The 21,975-nt window shown below is 31.9% G+C and overlaps 1 protein-coding gene across 1 annotated transcript; it reads right to left on the bottom strand.

Annotated features, from left to right (window-relative positions):
* Nucleotides 1-731: 731 nt before the first annotated feature.
* On the bottom strand, nt 732-20,124 carry LOC149796505 (uncharacterized). The gene is made up of 5 exons (XM_089961219.1): nt 20,048-20,124; nt 13,238-13,308; nt 10,950-11,126; nt 7,905-8,039; nt 732-7,214 (listed from the first exon to the last, which is right to left on the bottom strand). The coding sequence occupies exons 2-5, from the start codon at nt 13,290-13,292 to the stop codon at nt 7,006-7,008; spliced, it is 576 nt and encodes a 191-aa protein (XP_089817345.1). The 5' UTR covers nt 13,293-13,308; nt 20,048-20,124; the 3' UTR covers nt 732-7,005.
* Between the last annotated feature and the right edge of the window lie 1,851 nt (nt 20,125-21,975).

The following is a 21,975-nucleotide window of genomic DNA, read 5'->3' on the forward strand; positions in this document are numbered from 1 at the left end:
TCAGCACACTAACTCTTTACCGGACTTTATTTTATGAGACAAATCTGAGACATAGTGAGCATTGTCAGCCATCAGCAGTGGCAACATCAATTTAGTGCTGAAGTTTAGGTTTTTCTTGCAACCCCTCAACACCACAGTTCCCAGAAGGATTTTGATAAAACTTGGCACACTAATTGTTTTTTATGTTTCAGAAGTGGCAATATTTTTAAAAATACTTTATCATAGTAAATCTTGTCGCAGAGAAGAGCGATCAAAGGCTCCCACCCCAAAAAAGAAAATAAATTCTGCTTGTTACTTGAGAGAACTTGATATACATTTTGCAACAATGCATACACTGTCTTTGGATTTATCTTAGGCATACTGCATAAGTAGACAACAACTTGTGCTTATTCAAGCAATTCCACATGATTATACCCCGTGTCTGTCCTTGCCCCTTAGCAAAGTCAGTTATGTATACTCTTTCTTTAGAAAGTCTGCATAACTTGAGAGACCATATAAATTATATTTCCCAAATAAATTTAACACCTACAATCAAAGAGACATGACTGTTTACAGACAAATATCAACTTGTACCAATTAATGCTTATAGTATGACAAATGTAAGGCCTAACCATTCAGTCAATTGTCCATGATATGGGAACTTCTGTGAAGGTGATCTCAGTGATAAATATAATTTAATATTCTTCAGCAAACCTGTGTTTATATTTGAAAAAGGAAAAATGAACACAAGATTTCTCTAAAATAATTTTTTATTATCTACATTCAGAGAGAAAAAGATTTGAATGGAATCACACATAGAGACTTAGAATGATTACAAGACCTAATATATGCATCAAGTACATGAAAATAAAAACTACAAGCAAACGCAAACAAAATTAATATTTAAAAAAAGACCAAGTATAAACATTAACTTTTTGTTTCTTCAATAATGTTTCTTTCACAGAGTATTTTTAACTTTGAATGTGCCACTACTATGTAATAATTCCAGGTAAGAGTACTTCAGAAATTAGCATAGATATCAGGTTCTAAAATTCATATTCCTCAGCAGGTAAATTTATGTTTTTGAAACAGTAATGTACTCTCCTTTATAACATAAAATAATGGTTTTCAGAACAATGTTAATCCTTTCATTTCTTATTTTCCTAAATTTCCATTTGGATTTTCTCAGGGCACACAATTTGAGAATAGGTGCATTTAAGATTTAACAAATGATTGGAAATGATAAATGTTCTGTACAGCTTCTTTAAAATAATTTTTAAAAATAAAAAACATCATGATCACAATTTTTCTCATCAAGACATTTATGTGATCTGAGTGTAAGAAGAGACAAAATAATGTTTTCTGAATTGTAAATTTTTAGGATAATTTTGTGTCATTCATTAATGGAAATGTGCACCATAGATCAACTGTGATTTTCTCTTGCTAAATTGCTCATGTTAAAAACTAAATTTATATGATATTACATAAAGTAGAGAAAAAAAACATGGATAAGCAGCAAACAAAATACAAAACTACAAACTGCTTTTGTTTTCAGGTGGTCAATGGTTTACAGCAGTCATCCAAAACCGGAACCAAAATTAGGCCCTGCTCATTTCTAATTTCTTTTACCTATAAATCTATAAATATTGGCCTCAGCCCTTTGGAGTTTCCTCCTAGTTCCCCCTGCCCTGTAATGATTGACCTTGATAACAGGTTTGGATTTTTGTAAGCTTTTTTCCTACAAAACATGTATACTATTTGAAACAAATGTCAAAATAAACTGAATACCGTGAACACCTTGAATACATTATGTAGTAGGCATGATAAAATTCCTTGACTTCAAAAGATTGATATAATACAAAGGTCAGAAATATAAGAAATTTTTTAAAAATCTTTCTTAGCTTGCATACTAGCAAAAATATGTCAAAAATGTATCGATTCTTGAAGTTGATACTAGTTTTTATAATCATATTATGAAAGTTTTTAAACTTAAGTACATATCAGTGATCAAATGAGATCTGTAATTAAGTACATATTAGTGATCAAATGAGATCTGTAATTAAGTACATATTAGTGATCAAATGAGATCTGTAATGAAAGTTAGATGCAATCACATATGCCTTGAGAGGGAGAGTAACTTTTATAACTTTATTGGTACCTTAATTACTGAATTAACTCGAGCATTAGAGATGATTAAATACATGAAATGAAAGTTATAACTGTTTGTGATATTTGGGGAAATGGAGAATCCTATGAAGATTAGAGGAAATAAACAAAATGCAAGAATAGAAGCAGTCCTAGAAAATATATTGTGACAAACTTAACACAATTACTAATCCAGGATTAGAGAACAAAAATATGTTAAGTCAAACAGGACAAGATTTAAGGAAATTAGGGAAGAAAAGATAAAAGGAATGATTAATTTTTTTTATAAACAATGATATTAAATATGGAAGCCAAAAAGAATAGTTTTGTAACTTTGAGAAGAGACTTTATTTGGCAAACATGACAACCTTTTAGGATGGTGTTGAAAGAGGATACTAGTATGATGCATATACTATAGGAACAGGAAAGGTTTCATTCAAGCCTTTAAAATTTAAACAAAATTGTCAAATTAACAAAATAATTCTTTTCAAAACATAGAATCTCTATTTAAACACCTCTTCTTCTGAACAGGACAATATTTTAGAGGGTCATCTTACACTTAAAGAATGTCTAAATGCTCTGAAGTATATGCATCCTGGATTCCCAGATATTCCCATTAAATGATTTTACAACAGAATCGGAAAAAATGCATTCATCATGGGGTGGGTGGGTGGGTGAAGAACAAGTTCCTTTTCTATATAAAAAAGACAGAGCATTATTTCAAGTGTATTACAAGAATAAAAGTCTCACTCATCTGTCTCATGAAGACTGGTATTCGATCTCCTTTCCAGCTGCAGAAGTTGAAACAGGATTTTCGAGTAATGCAAATTATATGTAAAAAAAAAAAGGAGACCTGAAACAAATAATAAGCAAATCATAATCAGGGTTTCATTTATGATAGATATACTGATGAATGTACTACTTTCATTTTTTTTTTCTTCACAAACTGAATAAGATCATATGACAGGTTTGCTTTACTGGGTTTTAAATAAAAATATATCTTTTTCTGGATTTGATCCTAAAATTCCACACTGACCTTAAACTTTTTACATGAATCATAATTAATGCAAAGTTGTTCTTTATGTCCTGCTGCAAAATATCAAGCAAAAGTTGTATCAATACCTTTGATCAATCAGGGAAAATTATAGAGAATCTATATACACCACCAATAAAATTGTAATGATGTATTTTGTTAGGGATAGATTATTACACATTTTTATTTATTGTATCTCAAATCCATATCCAAGTAAGATTATTCAAATATTTTTGGATATTGCATTACAGCAATTTTAAAATTCTGGATGGGTTTTATTAACCTTGCAATTGTCTACTAATTATTCAGCTCATTAATTATTTCATTAATTTTTGTCAATTAATCTAAGTAAAAGTTTTGACACAAAACGTAATTTAAGGTATATTCATCCTTTAGCTTGTGTATATTGTTCGATGAGTTAGTGGTTCACAACTCTCATAAACTCAGTCTTGTAAAAATACAAATGTTTTGAAGACATTCTTTAAAATATCATACAATATTTATATTCATACATGGTTATAAAATAGTGTTAAGGTTTATCCTGAATAAAGAAACAAAACCATTTACAGAGACTGATTTCTACAATGAACTTAACTTCCTGACTAAAGGTCACACTGCAATGAACTTATAAACACGACTAGAATTGTCATCACTCTTAGACTAACCTCTATCATACCATCAGCATTGCCTTTAGAAGCATCAGGCCTTCTGAGATGGTGCAAAGAAACTTTGAGACAGGTGACTGACTGAATGACTGTAGCTACAATAACACTATTTGAATCGGCATATTAAAGATACTGATCAGACTCAAAATAGCACAAAATTCATTTGAAAGTGTATAACATATTCTTGGTTAATATGTATGAATATAAAGAAAATATAAGTACACAACTTATTCTTGGTTAATATGTATGAATATAAAGAAAATATAAAATACACAAAATATAAAATGATATACAAGCATTTGTAGTTATATAGAGCGGGTGTATCAGTCTTTGAGATAAAATACGTTAATTTCATTTTCTTAAAACAATACAGTATATATTATAATTCCTCCTTGACAAAACCTTATCCCATCATTATTAGTTGCATCATTGGTAGCCACATGACTGGAAGCTGAGAACCAGTTGTTTCACCACGCTAAATTTTATTTAAAAAACTGCAGAAAGTTGTTCACTGCTTGTGGTACTGGAAATTTATGAGACATTCGGTTGATGGCCAAATTATTTATCTGGTACAAATATAATACAACTTTGTACTCTATTCTAGTTGACCATGTTAAAATTACTCAATAATTTCTCTGAAAAATTATAAGGATATCTGAAACATGACTGAAGGCATCAATGACCACATTTTATCTCATTTGCAGAACTCTCCCTTTTAAATTGAATGTCATTGTAAAGAAACAACAAATTCATTGATGGGAAAGAAGAGAATTTGCAACTAATTTTCAAAAGTCCAGTTTTGTCTATTACTAAACTTTGGTAAAAGTTTCCAATACCATGATTTTGTATACATTGTGCACTGGTTCAGCCACTCCATATGTACATATAAAAAATATAAATACATATATATACATTAAGATAAATATACACAAATAGGTGTATGTCATTTTTGTAAAGCTCTTAGTACATGTCCACCCCAAAATGACACCAACTGTGATTAACAGTAGTATTTTCAAAACTTTTCTTGTGCTCTCAAAGGTCTGTGTATTTATTTATAAAAAGAATATTAATTCTATTTCTCATTATGAGATTGTGGATGAGAAACATGCCATCTTTCTATCACATGTTTACAGAAATAGAAACAAATGAACTTCACTTATTTTAAAAGGTATATTATTATAAGTCTTGGAAAAATGTTTGTATCTTAATACCAAAATCTGGCTCCTTCAGTTTTGTTGCTGACCTTTGACTTAATAAAAATGATGAAATAATCAGGTTTCTGAATGTTATTATTTAACATGATGTCATAATTATCATGCTTAGGTGGATATAAGTTACGGCATGATAAAAATAGTGACTTGATTAGAGACACTTTCTAAATCTTCTTTTCCTTGTAAACTTTCCTTGCTGTACATTCCCTAATTTTGGAAAATAATGACTACCCAAGAAATTTAGTTACATCTATGTGTAGGATCCTTTCAACTTTATTCTACTTCGATTCTTTGTCTTCAACCAAATTGATGTACAGCTAAAATTACTGATTCTGATCAACTTCCATCACACGGTTAGTGAAACTGTGTATTCATACAGGTGTTTTCCAGAGGTAATACATATCCACTGTATTGCATAGCTTACATTTCACGACACATTTCTTTTTATATTCAACATTCTCCTTTCTCTATCACTGTAAATATGGATGTTGTCTCTCTCTCTCTCTCAATCTATTTTATCTATCTAATCTATCTATACAAACATACGCACACAAAAAAGACATACCAAATATGTGCGTATGCATGCATGCTCTTGTGTGTGTGTGTGTGTGTGTGTGAAGGATCAGGATTAATTATGAATTACCAAGAAATTAAAGTACAGTGTACAAAATTTGAAAACATTTGGATTTATAGAAAATTTTTTAATGTTTGAATGATGTTTACTCTCTTGATTTTATTTTGATCTAGGATGCACCTAAACATGTGCACGGTTTTTGAGTGATCAAGAAAGGGCCCAGTTTTGGGGGTTAAAAATGGAGTTACCACCCAATAATATGCAGGTAAAAATGAAAAATAAATTATACTACAGGGTTTTCAACATGATCTTGAAGTATAATATAATTTACCTGTGTAGCTGGTAGTTTCTCCCCTCCCCTCCCCCCACCCAGCCCATTCCCCCTCCTCAAGAAATAGATCTATGATGGAATACCATTTTTAATCTAGAGCATTTTTTCCACTGGAGACTTCTGCATCTTTTAGATGAAGCAACAATCTTGCACAGCCCAATACCTTTTTGAAATATGCTGCTGACAAAATGGTTGTTTAAGGCCGTTACCACTGAAATGAGTTATTTGCATTATAGTCAAAACTTATTGATTGCAGATTAGTCCTCGACTTTGACATTTTTTCATACACAACACCATTTATCCAAACTGTCTGCTACTGACCCATGAAGGAAGGTAGGTAGGTATATCTAATTGTCTACCGGTATATCTATATGCTTAGCACAAAATATTTTTAAAATGCAACACCTTAGTGAATCATACATCACTGCCTTATTCATATAAAACAAGAGTTAAGAATCAAAATGACTACTTTTCATTTTTTTAAATAAACTATACAAACGAATTTTTAAAAGAAAGCTAAAACACAATTCTATAAAATACAATTGATGAAATATTTCATATTATTTACACAAGTGTTAAGAATTATTTTTAGTTGTTTTTTGTGCATATAATGTTATATCTATTTTAATTAAGGCTGCAACATTTACCAACATTTCTATAACATTTACACAGTATGCAGTACCCCAAATGCTGCTCTTTAATCGAAACTAGCTTTCCAGCAAGTTTTTCGAAGGTCAACTGATGTGACTTAAATATATTTAAATAGTGTTATCAGTAAATCAACCTGATGTATAATGGTTGTTGTGGTATAACAAATTCTTCTCAACCACGGATTTCCTAGTGATGCTACATTTTATCTGAAAAAATATCATTACTGTAGAAAAAGAATGAATAGAAAAATCTTACTAAACAGTGATCTGAAGCAGGGATCTGAAACTATATAATTTATTGGAGTTTGTAGTTTTGTTCATTTACACACTTACTGATTTTGTAAATGAAATTAAGCTATTTACACATGAAAATGTTGCAACCTTAATTTAAATACATTATAAACTGATAAATAAGTCCTAAGAAAACCAAGCAATTTTTCTGTCCAAAATGTCTCTTTGACAAACTGGACATTCTTTCTCTACATGGACAGCACAATCCGAGCACAGTATCACGTGGCCACATGGCAAGAAGGCAACACATCTGCGTTTATCAATACATACAATACAGTTGATCATCTTCCGAAGGTCTTCATTTTCTTGTTTTATGTCTACAGGTACTCCTCTTCCTGTATAAATGAGACAAGTGAATTACCTGGCTTGAAATATTGATATGGCACTAAACATGAAATGGGTCTAAACTTTTTTTTTCCAAAATGGGTTTTACAAAGTCACCACTTCAGGCTTGATTCATCTGTTGGCGCCTTGAAGTTTATTTTCTCATAAGCCAGATCTGTTCTAGTTTATGCACTTTTCCCTAATTTTAGATTTCCGACAGATCAGGTTCAATGGGTACTCATGTTAATATGCAAGGAGATGAATGTGAAAATAAGATGAATTGATTAGATTTATCACTAGGACAGGGCCATTTTTAGTTTCTCTTCATTCTCAAGTCATCTTTAATCTCTGACACAAAGAACCTTGACAAGGCTTGCACAATGAAAACTACTTTATTTTATTTGCTGGATCTTATTGTTAAGTGAAAGCAAAATTTTATCTGAACTTATAAATTAGACATTTTTATCAGAATTCATGGAACAGCTGCAATAGTAAATGTCATATTGCAAAAGTAATATTACTTTTCACCCTTTTCTTTAAGTATTATACAAAATAACTAGTATTTGATGTTTAGCTGTTAAATGAATGTGGAAAAGTATTATGCAATGAAACACCATCGTCACACAAGAATGAAACCTCAACACAAACAAGTCACTTTATACCCAGATCTTCCTCTTGATGCATTTATACATTTGACCTACCTCTGGAAGCGTTATAAGCTGGCTCTTGAGGCACAATGCCTTGTCCTTGAGGTGATGCCTCAGTTCCATTACCTCTATTATTTGCAACACTGGACGTACTGAACAGAGAACCTGGTTGATCTGAATCTCTGGTACCTTAAAAGAAAACTGTTACGCTATCATTTAAACCAAATAAAAAAATTGAATATGCCTAATTAGTTTTTGCACAGATATTAATTTTAATTCAATCAATAAATTTTACTTCAAGTGAAGAAGATTTTGTTCATAATAGTACATGTTGGAGGTGCATAACACCATCAAAACAGTTGTTTCTCCATGTGTATGTGTATGTATATATATATATATATATATATATATATATATATATATATATATACACACACGCACATAATGCCATTAAGTGAAAGACCTAGATAAATCTGGTAGTATAGTATCCTTCAAGCCTTCACTACACCACAGCAAATGAAGGACGGAACGGGACAGTATACTGTTAAATATTAAAGGGGAAAAAAGAGAAAATACATGTAGTTTATGTTTGGTTTTTCAAACAATGAAGTACAGTTATCACTGAATGTTCTTGGAGTGTGTTGACACTCAGCTGTAAAATTCTTTTCCTACCAAATCACTGCTGATGACTGTCTGGTTCAAATAAATCTAGATTAATACATAAAATTACAGTAGTTTATCTACAAAACTTAACGAAAAAAAACCAAAATGATGTCCCCAAAAAATAAGCAACAGCAAGTGGACTTCTGATTAAATATGAATCACTGAAAACAATTTGGATGGATCTTAATGGCAAAGATACATTAGTCGGTAGTAAAAATCTACAAGGACCAAGTGATAAATATTTAAAGACATGTTGATTCAGCCCAAAGAAGCCCAACAAAAAAAGAGTTTCACTTCATTCCCACTCATTTTTTTTAAATACTGGAAAAACAATCTGTGAAAGCAAGTACTATTTTAACCAATGCCTGACATTAATACACATATGTGGACAAATAATAAAACCATAAATTAGTAATATCATCAATGGACTGTTGTAACGAAGCTAGAATGTAAGTGGTTACATTAATCCCCTCTTTCTAAAAACAGATGCACTCACATGTTGGTTGTTTCAATTTGGTTAGAAAGGTTTTATTTCATTAATACACTGACTTCAATGCTTCAGTGTGTTATCTATGAATAGTTATGTTAATGTTTTATTGGCAACAAGGAAATTGAGATGAACAATATGGTATGCATTTGCTTTCATGTACTTGTGACAAAGGTTGTCTAAAACTTGTTTTAAAAAAATTGTCAACTGCCATTTTACAGTGAATTTTAATAAAATAAAATAAAATTCTTGTTTAAGGGTAGCTGATTAAGCATTCTTACTAACTTGCAATTATAATAATGTAATCTAGTTACTCCTATCAACTGAAATTTATTACAATGTAGAGCTTCTACAGCGCTCTTAAATCATGTGGCTAAAATACAATGCATATGAATTTTATAATTTTTACATGCATATAAAACATGTTTATAACATAAATACAATTTAGAAAGTTTCTACTTCAAAGTAAAATATTGCTTAAAACCTGTGTTAACTGCAGATATGCATAATGAGAAATAGATGGCATAATTTCAATAAGAAAATGAAAACACATGCATACATGTCATATATATATATATATATATATATATATATATATATATATTGCATATCTTACATTGCATATCTTACTTTGCTTCCACTTCTCCCTGTTCTACACAAAAGAAGTCATTTTCCCCTATAATTCAAGTCTAGTTAGACCCCTCTATGTATATGTGTGTGTGTGTGTGTGTGTATATATATATATATATATATATATATATATATATGTTGTAAAATAATAAAATAAGGACAAACAGTCATACATACAATTATATTTGTATAAATGATATACAACACATCAATTTTTTACAAATAATATTTTATACAATTTTATATATTGCATTGGCATTAAGTCCTTTAGGATACAAACTATCTAACTTATGAATCCAATAAGTTTCTTTTATGAGTCTATTCATGTCTCCATGCAAATATCTATTGGCATGAAAGAAAAATCGAGTAGAGTGATTATTGGTATTAAAGTGTGTTGAAATATTAGAGGAGAACTGAAGATCTCTATAATTTTATATATGAAAGCAGTGATTTCAAAATTTCAAAGTGCCTTAATTATCTGGCAGTTGTGAAAAATGGTGTGTGCAGGATGCCTCATCAAGAATCCTAGATTGTGCACTTCAGAATTTTAACAAACCTAGAAGACCATACAATACTGGTATTACTGAAGAGATGCTAAATAGTCGGTAAGAAGCTTGAAAACTCAGAGAATGGCATTTTGACCTAAATGCATCAACTCTGGCAGTTGCTTAAGTGTCATGTACAAATATGCATTTTTTGCTTTTTGAAACAAGACAGTCAAGCATCTATCAGTCTTTACTGTTGTATGTTATTGTTGTTAATATTTTTTTCATTTCTACCAACTGTTCATTCAGATGCTGTGCAAAAGTGCTGTGCAAAAGTCCCCACCTGTTCAATGGAAAATTTGACATTATCAAAGTAGTTTTCTTTTTTCATTTTGATATGCTTCCTCCTTTTAAATCTCCAGTTTTAGGCTTAACAGATAACACTCTTCCTAAAATCCTGTTTTGTACAAATACACCTGTATATACTGATCCAGTCCCAGAAGCAAATACTGGAGTTGGGAAGGGGGATCAAAAATATCTCACTTGAAATCTTTGAGTGAACAGAAATGGTGCATTTTAAGTGTCCTGTCAGATTAAGAATATATATATATATATATATATATATATATATATATATATATATATATATATATATACATTTTACTGTCACCTGAGAAATATTTCCTAAAATAATCAATTATCTGATCCCTTAAAAAACCCAAACAATATGCCAAGATCCCTTAAAAAACCCAAACAATATGCCAATATGATTAACAGCTCCATTACTACATTGGTAAAGGGTCCCCAAGTGGCCGAGTGGTCTAAAGCACTCACCGTTCTGGATCACTGCCATCTCACTTCTGTCTGCGTGGGTTCTAGTCTCCAGTTTGGCTAATGTGGGTATGTGGGAAAGCCTGTCAGTAGCTTCTTGTGGGTTGGTGGTTCTTCGCATGGTTTCCAGGGTTCTTCCTCCACCAGTTATACTGGCCGCCATGTATAGCCTATCTTGTGCTGAAAAATGACATTAAACCCTACAACAACTACATTGGTAAAAAAAATTTACATTCACTTTTATGGTCGTGTCTTATACAAATTTAGCTTGTACATATAATGCTCTATTATTTCCTGTGCATTTTGTCTAATTAATGACTGTTTTCATATGAAAATGAGATTTTTTATGGATACAGTAAACAGTAAACATTGTTGGAGTAGGGGTATTGTAGAAACATGAAAAATATCCTAACAACCAAGATTTATATTGCCCAGTTGGTTTTGCATTTGGCTATTATGCATACGTCAGCAACATGAGCAATCAAAGGCCTACTTGGACCCCTGGTTGTAGAAGTATAGTAAAGACACAATCTTTCCACAGTCACGGTATTTGATCTGAAAATATCTGCGATACGTGTTAGCTGGTATGGAATCTTTTATTGCACTAGGCTTAAATTTCAATTAACAGCAGTGGAAGAAATTCCTATAAAAGGTATCCTACGAACCCATACTTAATGGCCAGCTATTTTTGCATTTCACTATTATGCACATGTCAGCAATGTGAACAATCTAAGGCCTGCTTGGATCCCTAGTTATATAAGTATAGCAAGGATAAGTTCATGCCACAGTCATAGTATTATCTCAAAATATTTGATACCATGGTATGAAATCTTTTATCATACTAAAGTAAAAAAAAAAAAAATTATTATCATTAATATAATATTGTCTCAGTTCATACAGGAGGGATGAATTTAATAAAATGTCAACTACACTTAAATATACTGATCAATTTATTTGTAATATGGATGGACTGATGGACAAGCATTGTGCAAGAAACAAATAACAATATAGTTAACAGCAGCAACAAAATAAAACCTTTCCTGTCATCTCAACTGAGACTCATTCTTTATTTAAAATACAAAATGCATACTAACAAGATCTATCATATACAATGAATCATGTTCATAACTTGGGATGCTTAGTCATATTGAAATCACAATGTCTTCATTATTTTTTAACTTAATATAGTTTTCATTATTGCTATTTTTATGGGCATGCTTAAGAAAATATATCACTGGTCCTATATAATAAAATCAATATATTACCCTCACCATTATCAACACTAATAACATTAACAGCAGCAACAAAATACCAGCAATACAGACAGGACAGTGATCTGATATTTTGTTACTGATGCACACACAATACTTTTCATCTGTTTTGGACATTCTGATTCTTATGTTACGAGTTCAGGCTCAAATAAACAGTAATACAAGGAGGAATGAAAACAACAAGCTTTGAAAACTATAATAATTTATTTCCATGGAAAAATTCTGTAAAAATGAAAATAATATGAACTTATGGTTTTAAGAACCAAATCCAAAAATAATCCAAGAATAATGTTCTAATGATTTCAAGTTCGAGTCCTGACGAAAAATCCATAATGGAAGATGATGACATATGCTGTAACCTGTAGTGTTGAAGTCTACAGTTCCTTGCAGAAACAAGAAATATCACTCTGGTTTTGGAAATCTGAATAAATTTTTATAAAAGCTGTCCTTGTTCAAGAATTTCATATGAGCACACATATTTTCCAGGAAAATTTTTTTTAATCCTTTTGAATCCAAATAATTTGAAATAACTCCAAACGGCACAACAGTCACTTTCCAGTGTAATAGCCGAACTGAGATTATTTCTCCAAAACAAAGGTTACATCATATTCTAAAATGCAATTTCGAAAACCCCCAAGTTGCAAAATAGAAAAGGGGGGTCACATGATCGTGTTTATATCACATACAATTAACAAGACCCTGATGAAAACCAATCATTATAAAATAAAAATAAAACTTATTTATGTGGTTGCCACTAATTTTGAATTAAGGTCAGGAGGTACATCAACACCTGGTGTTTACTAAAGCAAACAGTCACGGTCAAACTATTTTCCAAAATAAGTACAAGTTCCTAACAAACAGAACTACATTGTTTTGACATATAATAAAATTTAAATAAAAAAAAAAAGATTTTAAAACTTACAAACAATTAAATCAGATATAATTAAATCAAACATACATAACACTGATATGAATTATATTTTCCAAAGACATACTGTAGTATATTTCTTTACATCTTACCCAGTCTTGAGCAGCGGTTACACAAACACAAGTTCAGATCACGTGTCAATTTCATCAGAGGATGCAAGGTACTGCAAGTGAAATGAAATATGAGTGAAAACTAGATTTGTATTAGATAAAAAGCTTAAAGTTTACATAGTCTCCCAAATGGTAAAACATGCCAAATTTTTTCTGAATAGCATCCAATCCCAATTAGATTATCTGTCTACACATATAACCAAGCCTTTTTTGGCATTTTTACTACATTTTATTTGCATCAAGCACTTTCTGTGTGATTTTCACCAAAAATGCAGAAAACAAAAAAATCCCCCCAGAAGCAGCAAAATAAATGATGCTAAATGCTTCAGATGTGTGAAAGTCTCATAAACAAAAAAAATATGCTAGTAGTGATACATGAAGTTATTAAATTTAGCATGTGTACATTAAGAGTTTTCTGTGTCACTTTGCTATGTAGTGTCCGAATCAGACATATGTAATATGGATATATATGGATTTACGAATAGACATGAGAAAGTACTGGCACTAAGAGCTTAATGGAATATATTTGGATAAGGATTAATGTAGGATGACTATCAAATACCACCAGCTGGTTCCTCACACCAATTCTAATATACAATTTATGTGTCTTTATACTCTGATTCAAACCAGTATTTGTCAATTGCTCAATAATGATTTTGTAATATGCAAAAACTGAGACTTATTCAAGATTGTAATTTGTAAAAAATAAGAGTGTGCATTTCTTATGTTTAGAATTATGCCTGGAGATAATTTTAAAAACAGAATGTTGCAAAGTTTTAGAGATAAACCAGTGAAAAAAGGGGGAGGTATTTCTAAAACTTTCTTATTATGAACATGATATGATATCTCGCTACATGTATCATGACTCTGTCATCTTAAAACTAGAAACAGAAAAGAGTGAAAAGCACCAAGCTTTCTAAAATTAAACAAATAATTTATTTTTTCAGGAATACAAAGTGAAATTGTAATTAAAGGAACTTAGAGTATTGAGAATCCCAAAATTATAAAATTCAAGAATTACAGACACAAGTCCTAATGATTAAAGTTCTGAATAAACTTTAGTGCAAATCCAAATTAAATCCAACACTGAAGGTGTTGATGTGCATGTTGTGGCCCATATAGTGGTCATGTGCCAACAGTCTTTTGATGGATCACAATAATACAATCCAAAACATATCCTCAGGAGTCATGCTACCTGGAGAAGTGAGTGACAAAGTCACACAAAAAGGTCAACTTCACCTTCTTCTGTTAGCGAAAACAACTTTGCCCTGTGATTATTTTAGAGGTGCATTGTCTGACCATACTTTTTAGATGCCCCCTCGCCTTAGCCAGGTTGGTTCTGGTGTTGTGTTGTAGTGAAATGTATTCATCAAGCCATCAGTAGCTAGGCCTAGTTTTGATATCAATTACATTGACAAACAAACTCATGCACATTCACTGCCCGATTTCCGCATGCTATCCTTTGATGATAAAAACATACAAACTTGTGTTTTGAAACTTTAACAATACAGTGTAGTATGTAAATAGCAATTTGTGTGTTTTAACATCAGAATCAATGATCTGGCTATTTTAACTGCCTCTTGTACAATATTTTGTCATAAAATTAGCTTCAGACTGTAAGTGAACCAGCAACCAGGTAATAACGGCAGGCATCACTTTTTCTGGGAAATACCAGTTTATTAGATTGTCTATTTTCATAAATTATTGGGCAAATATATTCAGAAAAAATATATAACTCATTGAAAGCAATGCCTAGGTATTATTTTATTTAAGATTTAACTTTAAAATGCAATTATGTAGACCAGAAATGTATCGAACAATGCTATGTTGTGGAATTCATGAGAAGTGTTGTAAGATCAAAGTTGTTTTCTGACTTGACTCGTAATTGTGAAAATATGGAAAAAAGCAGCAAAGCAGATACTATTTAACCAATGGCTAAAACTACTACAAGTACAGAGACAAATAAATAAACAATCAATTTGCAATCCTGTCAATGGACTGTTGTAATGAAGCAATATGAAGTGGGTGATTACATTACAAAAATCCCTCCTTCTAAAAACAGATGCACTCATATCGGTGTCGATTTGGTTGGAAAGAAGGGTTTAGTTCCCATACCAACTATAAAGGAGCCACGTCTGTGATTTTATGCATTGTAGTATGTTATGTATGAATGGTCACAGTAATGTTTTAACTACAACAAAGAAATGAGGACAAACCGTATGATATGAAGACACGTGCATTTGCCCTCATGTACATGGTACAAGGGTTGTTTCAAAGACGTTTAGAAAAGTTGAAAGTGCCATTATTGTGAACTTTTAGAAAGAATTAAAAAAAAATTGATTAAGGGTAACTGATGAAGCATTTTTACTAACTTGCGATTACAATAATGTAATTTGGTTACTCAGTTAAAAAAATGTACAATACAGTTTCTATTATTCTCTTTTAGGGTCATATGGCCAAAATAACTCAGAAAATTTTCTACTTGAAAATAAAGTATTGTTTAAATCCAAAGTTAAATGCAAAAATGAAGACTGGGAAACTGAGGGCTTAATTCAAATAAGAGAATACACATGGTATATACAGTGTATACATATATATATTGCGTTTCTTGCTTCACGTCCACTGCTCCCTGTTGAGCTCTCACTTCTCCCTGTTCTATCCAAAAGGAGAAGTCACTTCTCCCTAAATTCAAATCTAGCTTGACCCCTGATCCTTATTTGAAATTTCATTATAAATTCAAGTCTCTATTTCCATGCATGTTATTTTTTAGCACATTGTATTTCCAAAGAATCGCTTGAATAAAGAATTTGAATACCGGTATATTATTCCAGCCCAAAAGAATTTCTGGACACAACAATAATAAAACTGATTTTGCTAAGATCTTATAGCCCAAATGAATAATTTCTAGAAAAACAAGATTATGTAGTCTCTGCCTGATCTCAGGGCACAATTAGCATTTCCTAAAAAAAACTATTACCTAATGGAAAGCTGCATTCTGGAAGGCTCCAAATGTTTACAAGATAAAATCACAGCTATAATTAGAATTCTATTACTAAAATTGTAATATAAAATGTAGTACACAACAGGTACACCTGACAATTCATGGGGAATTTCCAAAGTTCTAGGCTCAGATTGAGATAAACATGTTTATAAAACCAAAATCAATGATTCAGGTCAGGTAGAAAATGAACTTGATTTTGGACAAGGTCAAGTCTAACCTACAATATTACATTATTAATAGCATATAATGAAATAGAATAAAAAACAACAACAAAACATTTGCAAATTAAATATACATAACACATGCTATTCTAAATTAAATTATAAAATGCCATCAAATCCTTTCTGGGCTTTGATGAATCTATTAATGTAACCAAAAGAAGGCCACTTTAATGATTCCAATAGGAATATATGCGAATCATTTAGCTTCTTCCACTTCTAAAATATTTCATATGGTATCTGAACTTTTCTGTGTTTTCCATGGTCAAATACATTCTAATGAGCTCTACAAACACATGCCTTGATGGTGATTAGTGCTTTTACAAATGTTTACATTTTAAAGAGTTGTAATCTAGCAAATTAAATTTGGGCAACTCTTCCCTGCATGACAACCTACTGGATCTGACTTGAAGATATTAATATTGAGCATGTTGATTCTGCCTCATCCAAAAAGATCTTTATACTGTAAGACCCTTTGTGGTCCTTAAGGGTGCTACATATACTTGTACATAGGAACAGGGAGTGTTATGTTAGAAAAGGTCAAAAGCTTGGGGTTGGGGCCATGGAAGAGGGGTTATATCATCAACATAAAATTGAGAACAATTTGACAATGTTTAATGATTTGTAAAAATAAATAAATAAATAAGAGATATAGTTATTGCACATGACTAGACAATGCTGTCGGGCATTTCTGCGCACCTAAGGTTTCCGTCCCCAATACTGAAGCAAAACGCATACCGAATTTCAACCAACTGACGAAAATAAAATAAAGCATAGCTTACCATTGGAAAAGAGGCAGTTGTCACCAGAATATTCTGTTCAAAATAATTTAATTTTGGACACACGGGATACCATCCCGATGTTTTCCTGCCTCGTGATATGTTGGCCTATTCTGCGCACCGCTTTGAAAAGATTTAATGTTTATCCATTGGGCTATAGAAATGAAATACATTACTTTGGACTGTTTCTGTCAGCAGTTCAGTCGACTAATTAGGTCAGGTTTATAGTTAGTTTTACAAAATTCAACGTAACAATGCCAATAAATGGCAAGAGATATTAATCAAACTAAACAGATCTTGTAAAAAAGTAAAGTTCAACATTCTATTTTTAAAAAAGCTATTATGTGGATAAAAAACAACAATGAATACGATGCAATGTGTTTACAACATCTTGTTGATGGGGAAAAATGACTAAAGAATTTGAAATCAGACTATATGCCGGGGGAATTTCTTGAGAATTTATGTTCTAGCAGCAAGCTGACATGTTGGGTAGCAGAGGATTTTGTACGTGTGGGACAACTTCTTGCAAAACTGGAAACTTGGATTAAAATGAAGTATTGTTTTAAGGTACACTTTTCCATCTTTTATATAATGTATTTATTTATATGATTCTAAAAGATGCATATTAAATTGGAATTTCTGGGTTACATGTTCAAGAAGGTCATGGAGTGGGTCTACATGTTGCCTGTTAGAAATCACATTTTCGTGTGCATTTCGAGCCTAAATGTGGGAAACTTTTGTACACTTTTACACTTTATGAACATCACTTTTTTTAATTAAAGTATGATCGTCCTTTCTTGATACAAAATGGATTTTTGAACCAAAATAATATGTGATCCAATGTTTACAGAATGATGATGTATCGTTGCGCAGAATTACCCGACATGCAGAAATGGCCAACACGATGGTAATTCTAATATAACAAACTGGAGGGGGGTGGGGGGCTGTGAGGTGTGGTGGCAGACAACTGTTACAATCTACTTTTGTTGGAATAAATCTGTTATTCTTGTTTATTTGATATTGTAAAATTTGCTATTTTTAAAGATCCAAAATGTAATAACTCGACACTGCATTGTTTTTTTCTATCACTTTGAATTTTGGCACTGACTGTACTCGTCAGTTTTCTGACCAAAAATGACAGCACTCCTTTATTTATTAACCTTCCCTGGACACCACTTGAGACAATTCAACCAACTGCTGAATGCACAGTAACCCATGAAACCAATCAGGTATGGTGTGTCCTGTATTGCATTGTAAACAATAGTTTTGCATGACATACAATGTTAACATTACAAATATATAAATTACATAACAATAAGTATTTGAATGCTGTAGGACTTATCTATGAAACAAATAAGAACATTTTATGAGCTCAAGTTTATGTGAAATTAAACATTATGATAATAATTTAAGTCTTGAATAACTGAATCGATTCATGTAGACGAGGGTTCCGCACCAAATGCAGACGACCGCTATTGTCACATCAAAACATGAATTGCATACATCGATACAACGGTAATGCAATGACGTTATCACTAAAACATTCAAATTACTTTCTTATCAGTACCCTACTATCATTAGAGAGAATAATTTCAAATGCAAAATTATAGAATATCTAAGTACGAAACTCTCATGCTAATCCGAAATGGCGGACATCGTGATACAAGGATATACATGGACTTTTCTCATCACGATTTTGTAGGTATTTTAGATAGATTACAAACAGTAACAGCATAATATGTGTAGCAGATAAGCTAAACAGTACGCTCTGAAAACTTTATGACAGACTTTGAAAGACGTTGTACCGAAAGTACCTCTACCTCGAAAATAGGTTACACATGTTAAGATCAGTTGTCAGGATTGGCTGCTAGTTTGACAGTCCACAGACATTAGAGATAATATAACTGCCATGCATTATAATTCATATTCATATTTATATGTACCATATTTATAAAAACAAACTTATAGAAGCAAAGACTGAAAATAGTATCTAAGTCATTGTGACTCTAGCCATGGTCATTACGATATTATTTATCAAACTTTTTAAAGATTTTTCTGACAACTGACTTTCATGGTTTGGTACTAGGCTTACAATATAAGACATGTATGTTCTGTGTATATCAGGGTCGATGTCTTACATTGTACAACTATGTTTGGTACAATCAAAATATCTGCTATGGCTTGAACAATAAATATTCGGTAAAATTAAAAACTCTCAACCCTGCAAACCAGATTTACCATAAAGTATCTTCTCAGTTTACGACATTTTTCGTACAGACCACATCAAAGATAGTGCAATGCAGTCTTTGCCCGATATACCCCTCCCCCAATATAGTAATCACAAATATATGACTTGCAAGGTTGCAGGGGACTGTAGAAAGTATAAATAGTTTTTAAAGTGGGTGTGTTTGTTAGAATTTTAGGCTATCTCATTATCGTCATTTTCCAAATGTGACAACAACAAAAATAAAGTTCAAATACATTTCATTTAACTTTAAGATCGAGAAATTTGCCTATGGAAACAAAGAAAAATCGAAAGACTCAACTGTACTGTGTAGTGTACAACATCTGACGGAAGAAATTTGGGGAAAGAGATATTCCAGTCCTGAAATCATTAACACTATACTTCTGAAATAGTTCTGCATATATGTTTTGTTTTAAAAACTTAAGACGCAATTTCCTCCTATCTACTTCCTTGTTATTTATACTCTGCAATATAATGCATTGTTTTCGTTATTTTTGAACAGATTCAATGTTCATATTATGCAAATATGTACAATAAATATAAACTCACCGAAAAGGTAGCGACCTAAATATGATTATACCAAAGAATTGGGGAAAACAAATTTACCACTCATCACCGACGTCAGGGGGCAGGGTCCAGTTTTTATGTACAAATTTAATGCCGCAATCAGTGACCTAGTATAAAAAATCATAAAAAATCAAATACACAAGTGAGGTCAAAAAGGTCCATATTTTTAGATACCTATATTAAAACAGAGCATAAGAATAGTATTCACTTGACCAGAGAAGTCAATGGCAGTTCATAGCAGAAGAGGTTTATGCACCCCAACCCCTATTTTATACCTGCATTTTTCACATCCAAATGCCATTTTTGACAGCATGTAGTACTCACAGTGCAAACGCAAGCCCTTTCCCTGGATGAAACTTTTGAAAAACATTGTCTACTAAATAGTTTGATGCAATTCAGAATAGTTGTCATCCAAGCCGTTTTTGAGATACTCGGCTTGCCTTGAACCCACGTGTCTACTGCTATGGGAGGCTAGCTCTTCTTCCTAGCCAACTATTGGTATTTCACTATCAACATACTGCAGAGCAACTATGGAAGGTGTACATGACTGACATCAATTTCAAGAACAACACAAGCCCAAAACACCTAGTTCACAAATATATCCATATCTATAAATAGTAAACAATAATAGCTGAAAAAGTCACACCATAGCCTTAAGTTAAGAAATTTGCCAGGGGCCAAATTACGAAACTGGACCCTGCCACCTTAAGGGTTTGGCTCAAAATGGTTTATGTCAAAAGTTGTGTACATATCACATATATAGACATTATCTAGTACAATGGTATAAAGGAAAACTTTTTGTGCACAAAACTAAAAATGGTATTATGCTTTTAAAAAAGTTACCTCTTTGCGGCAAAAAGCACTGCATTATTTACATTGTGAATTATGACTGACTGCATTTCTTGAAAGATTTCAAATTGTTTGCAACCTACAATGCTCTTGGTCTTTGTTTACCACCATAGCATCAGTACAAAATCAAAATTCCTTCACAATGTTTCATGAATGTCAAGAAGAGATCTGGAAGTTATACATTGTAGGAGGGAATAACAGAAATGCTATGTTAGGTGTCAGTGACAGAAGTGAAAAGTTTCTCTAAACTCTTCTAGCAAACTTAAAGAAATCACACATTTAAGTAAATCATGAACTTTAGAAGTACTCTTAGACTGATATAAAAGAAGTGGTTCCTAACTTTTCATTATCATTCTGGAGATGCTAATAGCAACATCAGTGTTGTGTGAGTGTATATTGGGGGGGGGGTAATCGCAACACAAGTCTAGCTAGTCTGGAAAAGTCAAAGTTTAATCAATTAACATTAGACAATGCTGGAATATTGATATACTGATGTGTAGGACCCTAAAACTTACAAGGAGTGACATATCAAATAAATTCATTGATACATAGCCAATGAAACTGACCATACATATACAAATTACTCAATACAGTTTAACAGAGAAATTCTTCTCAGACACTAATTTACTTACAACTGACTTTCATGTTTTCTGGAGTTTACAAAATCATAGTAAATAATAAGATAAGGTATAGAACAAATATTTATAGTGGAAAATCCAGTTCAAGGTAAAAAGCATATCACCGGCTTGGCTTTTGATAAGCACGTACCATAAAACAACTGCAGAAGCTAAGTCTGTCCGTCAAAGTCACTCTCTTGTGCACTTAGATCAGAATGACTATCTGGATGAGATTGAAGCTATTGTTTCTTTCAGCATGACTAACCGATTAATCCTAATCTCTCACTATGCAAACTGACACCTGCAAAAAGAAAAGAAACAAGTGATACTGATGTACTTTTAACATTCAGTGAAAACATAAGACTTTCAGAGGAGAAACTGTATGTGCATTGTCAAATGCATGAAGCTGCCACTTAATTTTAAGCTTTTCCCCCTTTGTTAACT

Source organism: Sinohyriopsis cumingii, chromosome 6, assembly GCF_028554795.1.
Source record: "Sinohyriopsis cumingii isolate HCF-2022 chromosome 6, ASM2855479v2, whole genome shotgun sequence".
NCBI lineage: Eukaryota > Metazoa > Mollusca > Bivalvia > Unionida > Unionidae > Sinohyriopsis > Sinohyriopsis cumingii.

Bases quoted from the DNA above. Each gene is read 5' to 3' on its own strand.
- LOC149796505 (XM_089961219.1), bottom strand. From the start codon at position 13,292: ATGAAATTGACACGTGATCTGAACTTGTGTTTGTGTAACCGCTGCTCA. The intron at 8,040-10,949 runs GTGAGTGCTTTA...TTTTCTTTTAAG, and splicing joins GATGGCAGTGATCCAGAACG to GTACCAGAGATTCAGATCAA. The intron at 7,215-7,904 runs GTAGGTCAAATG...TCATTTATACAG, and splicing joins AGCTTATAACGCTTCCAGAG to GAAGAGGAGTACCTGTAGAC.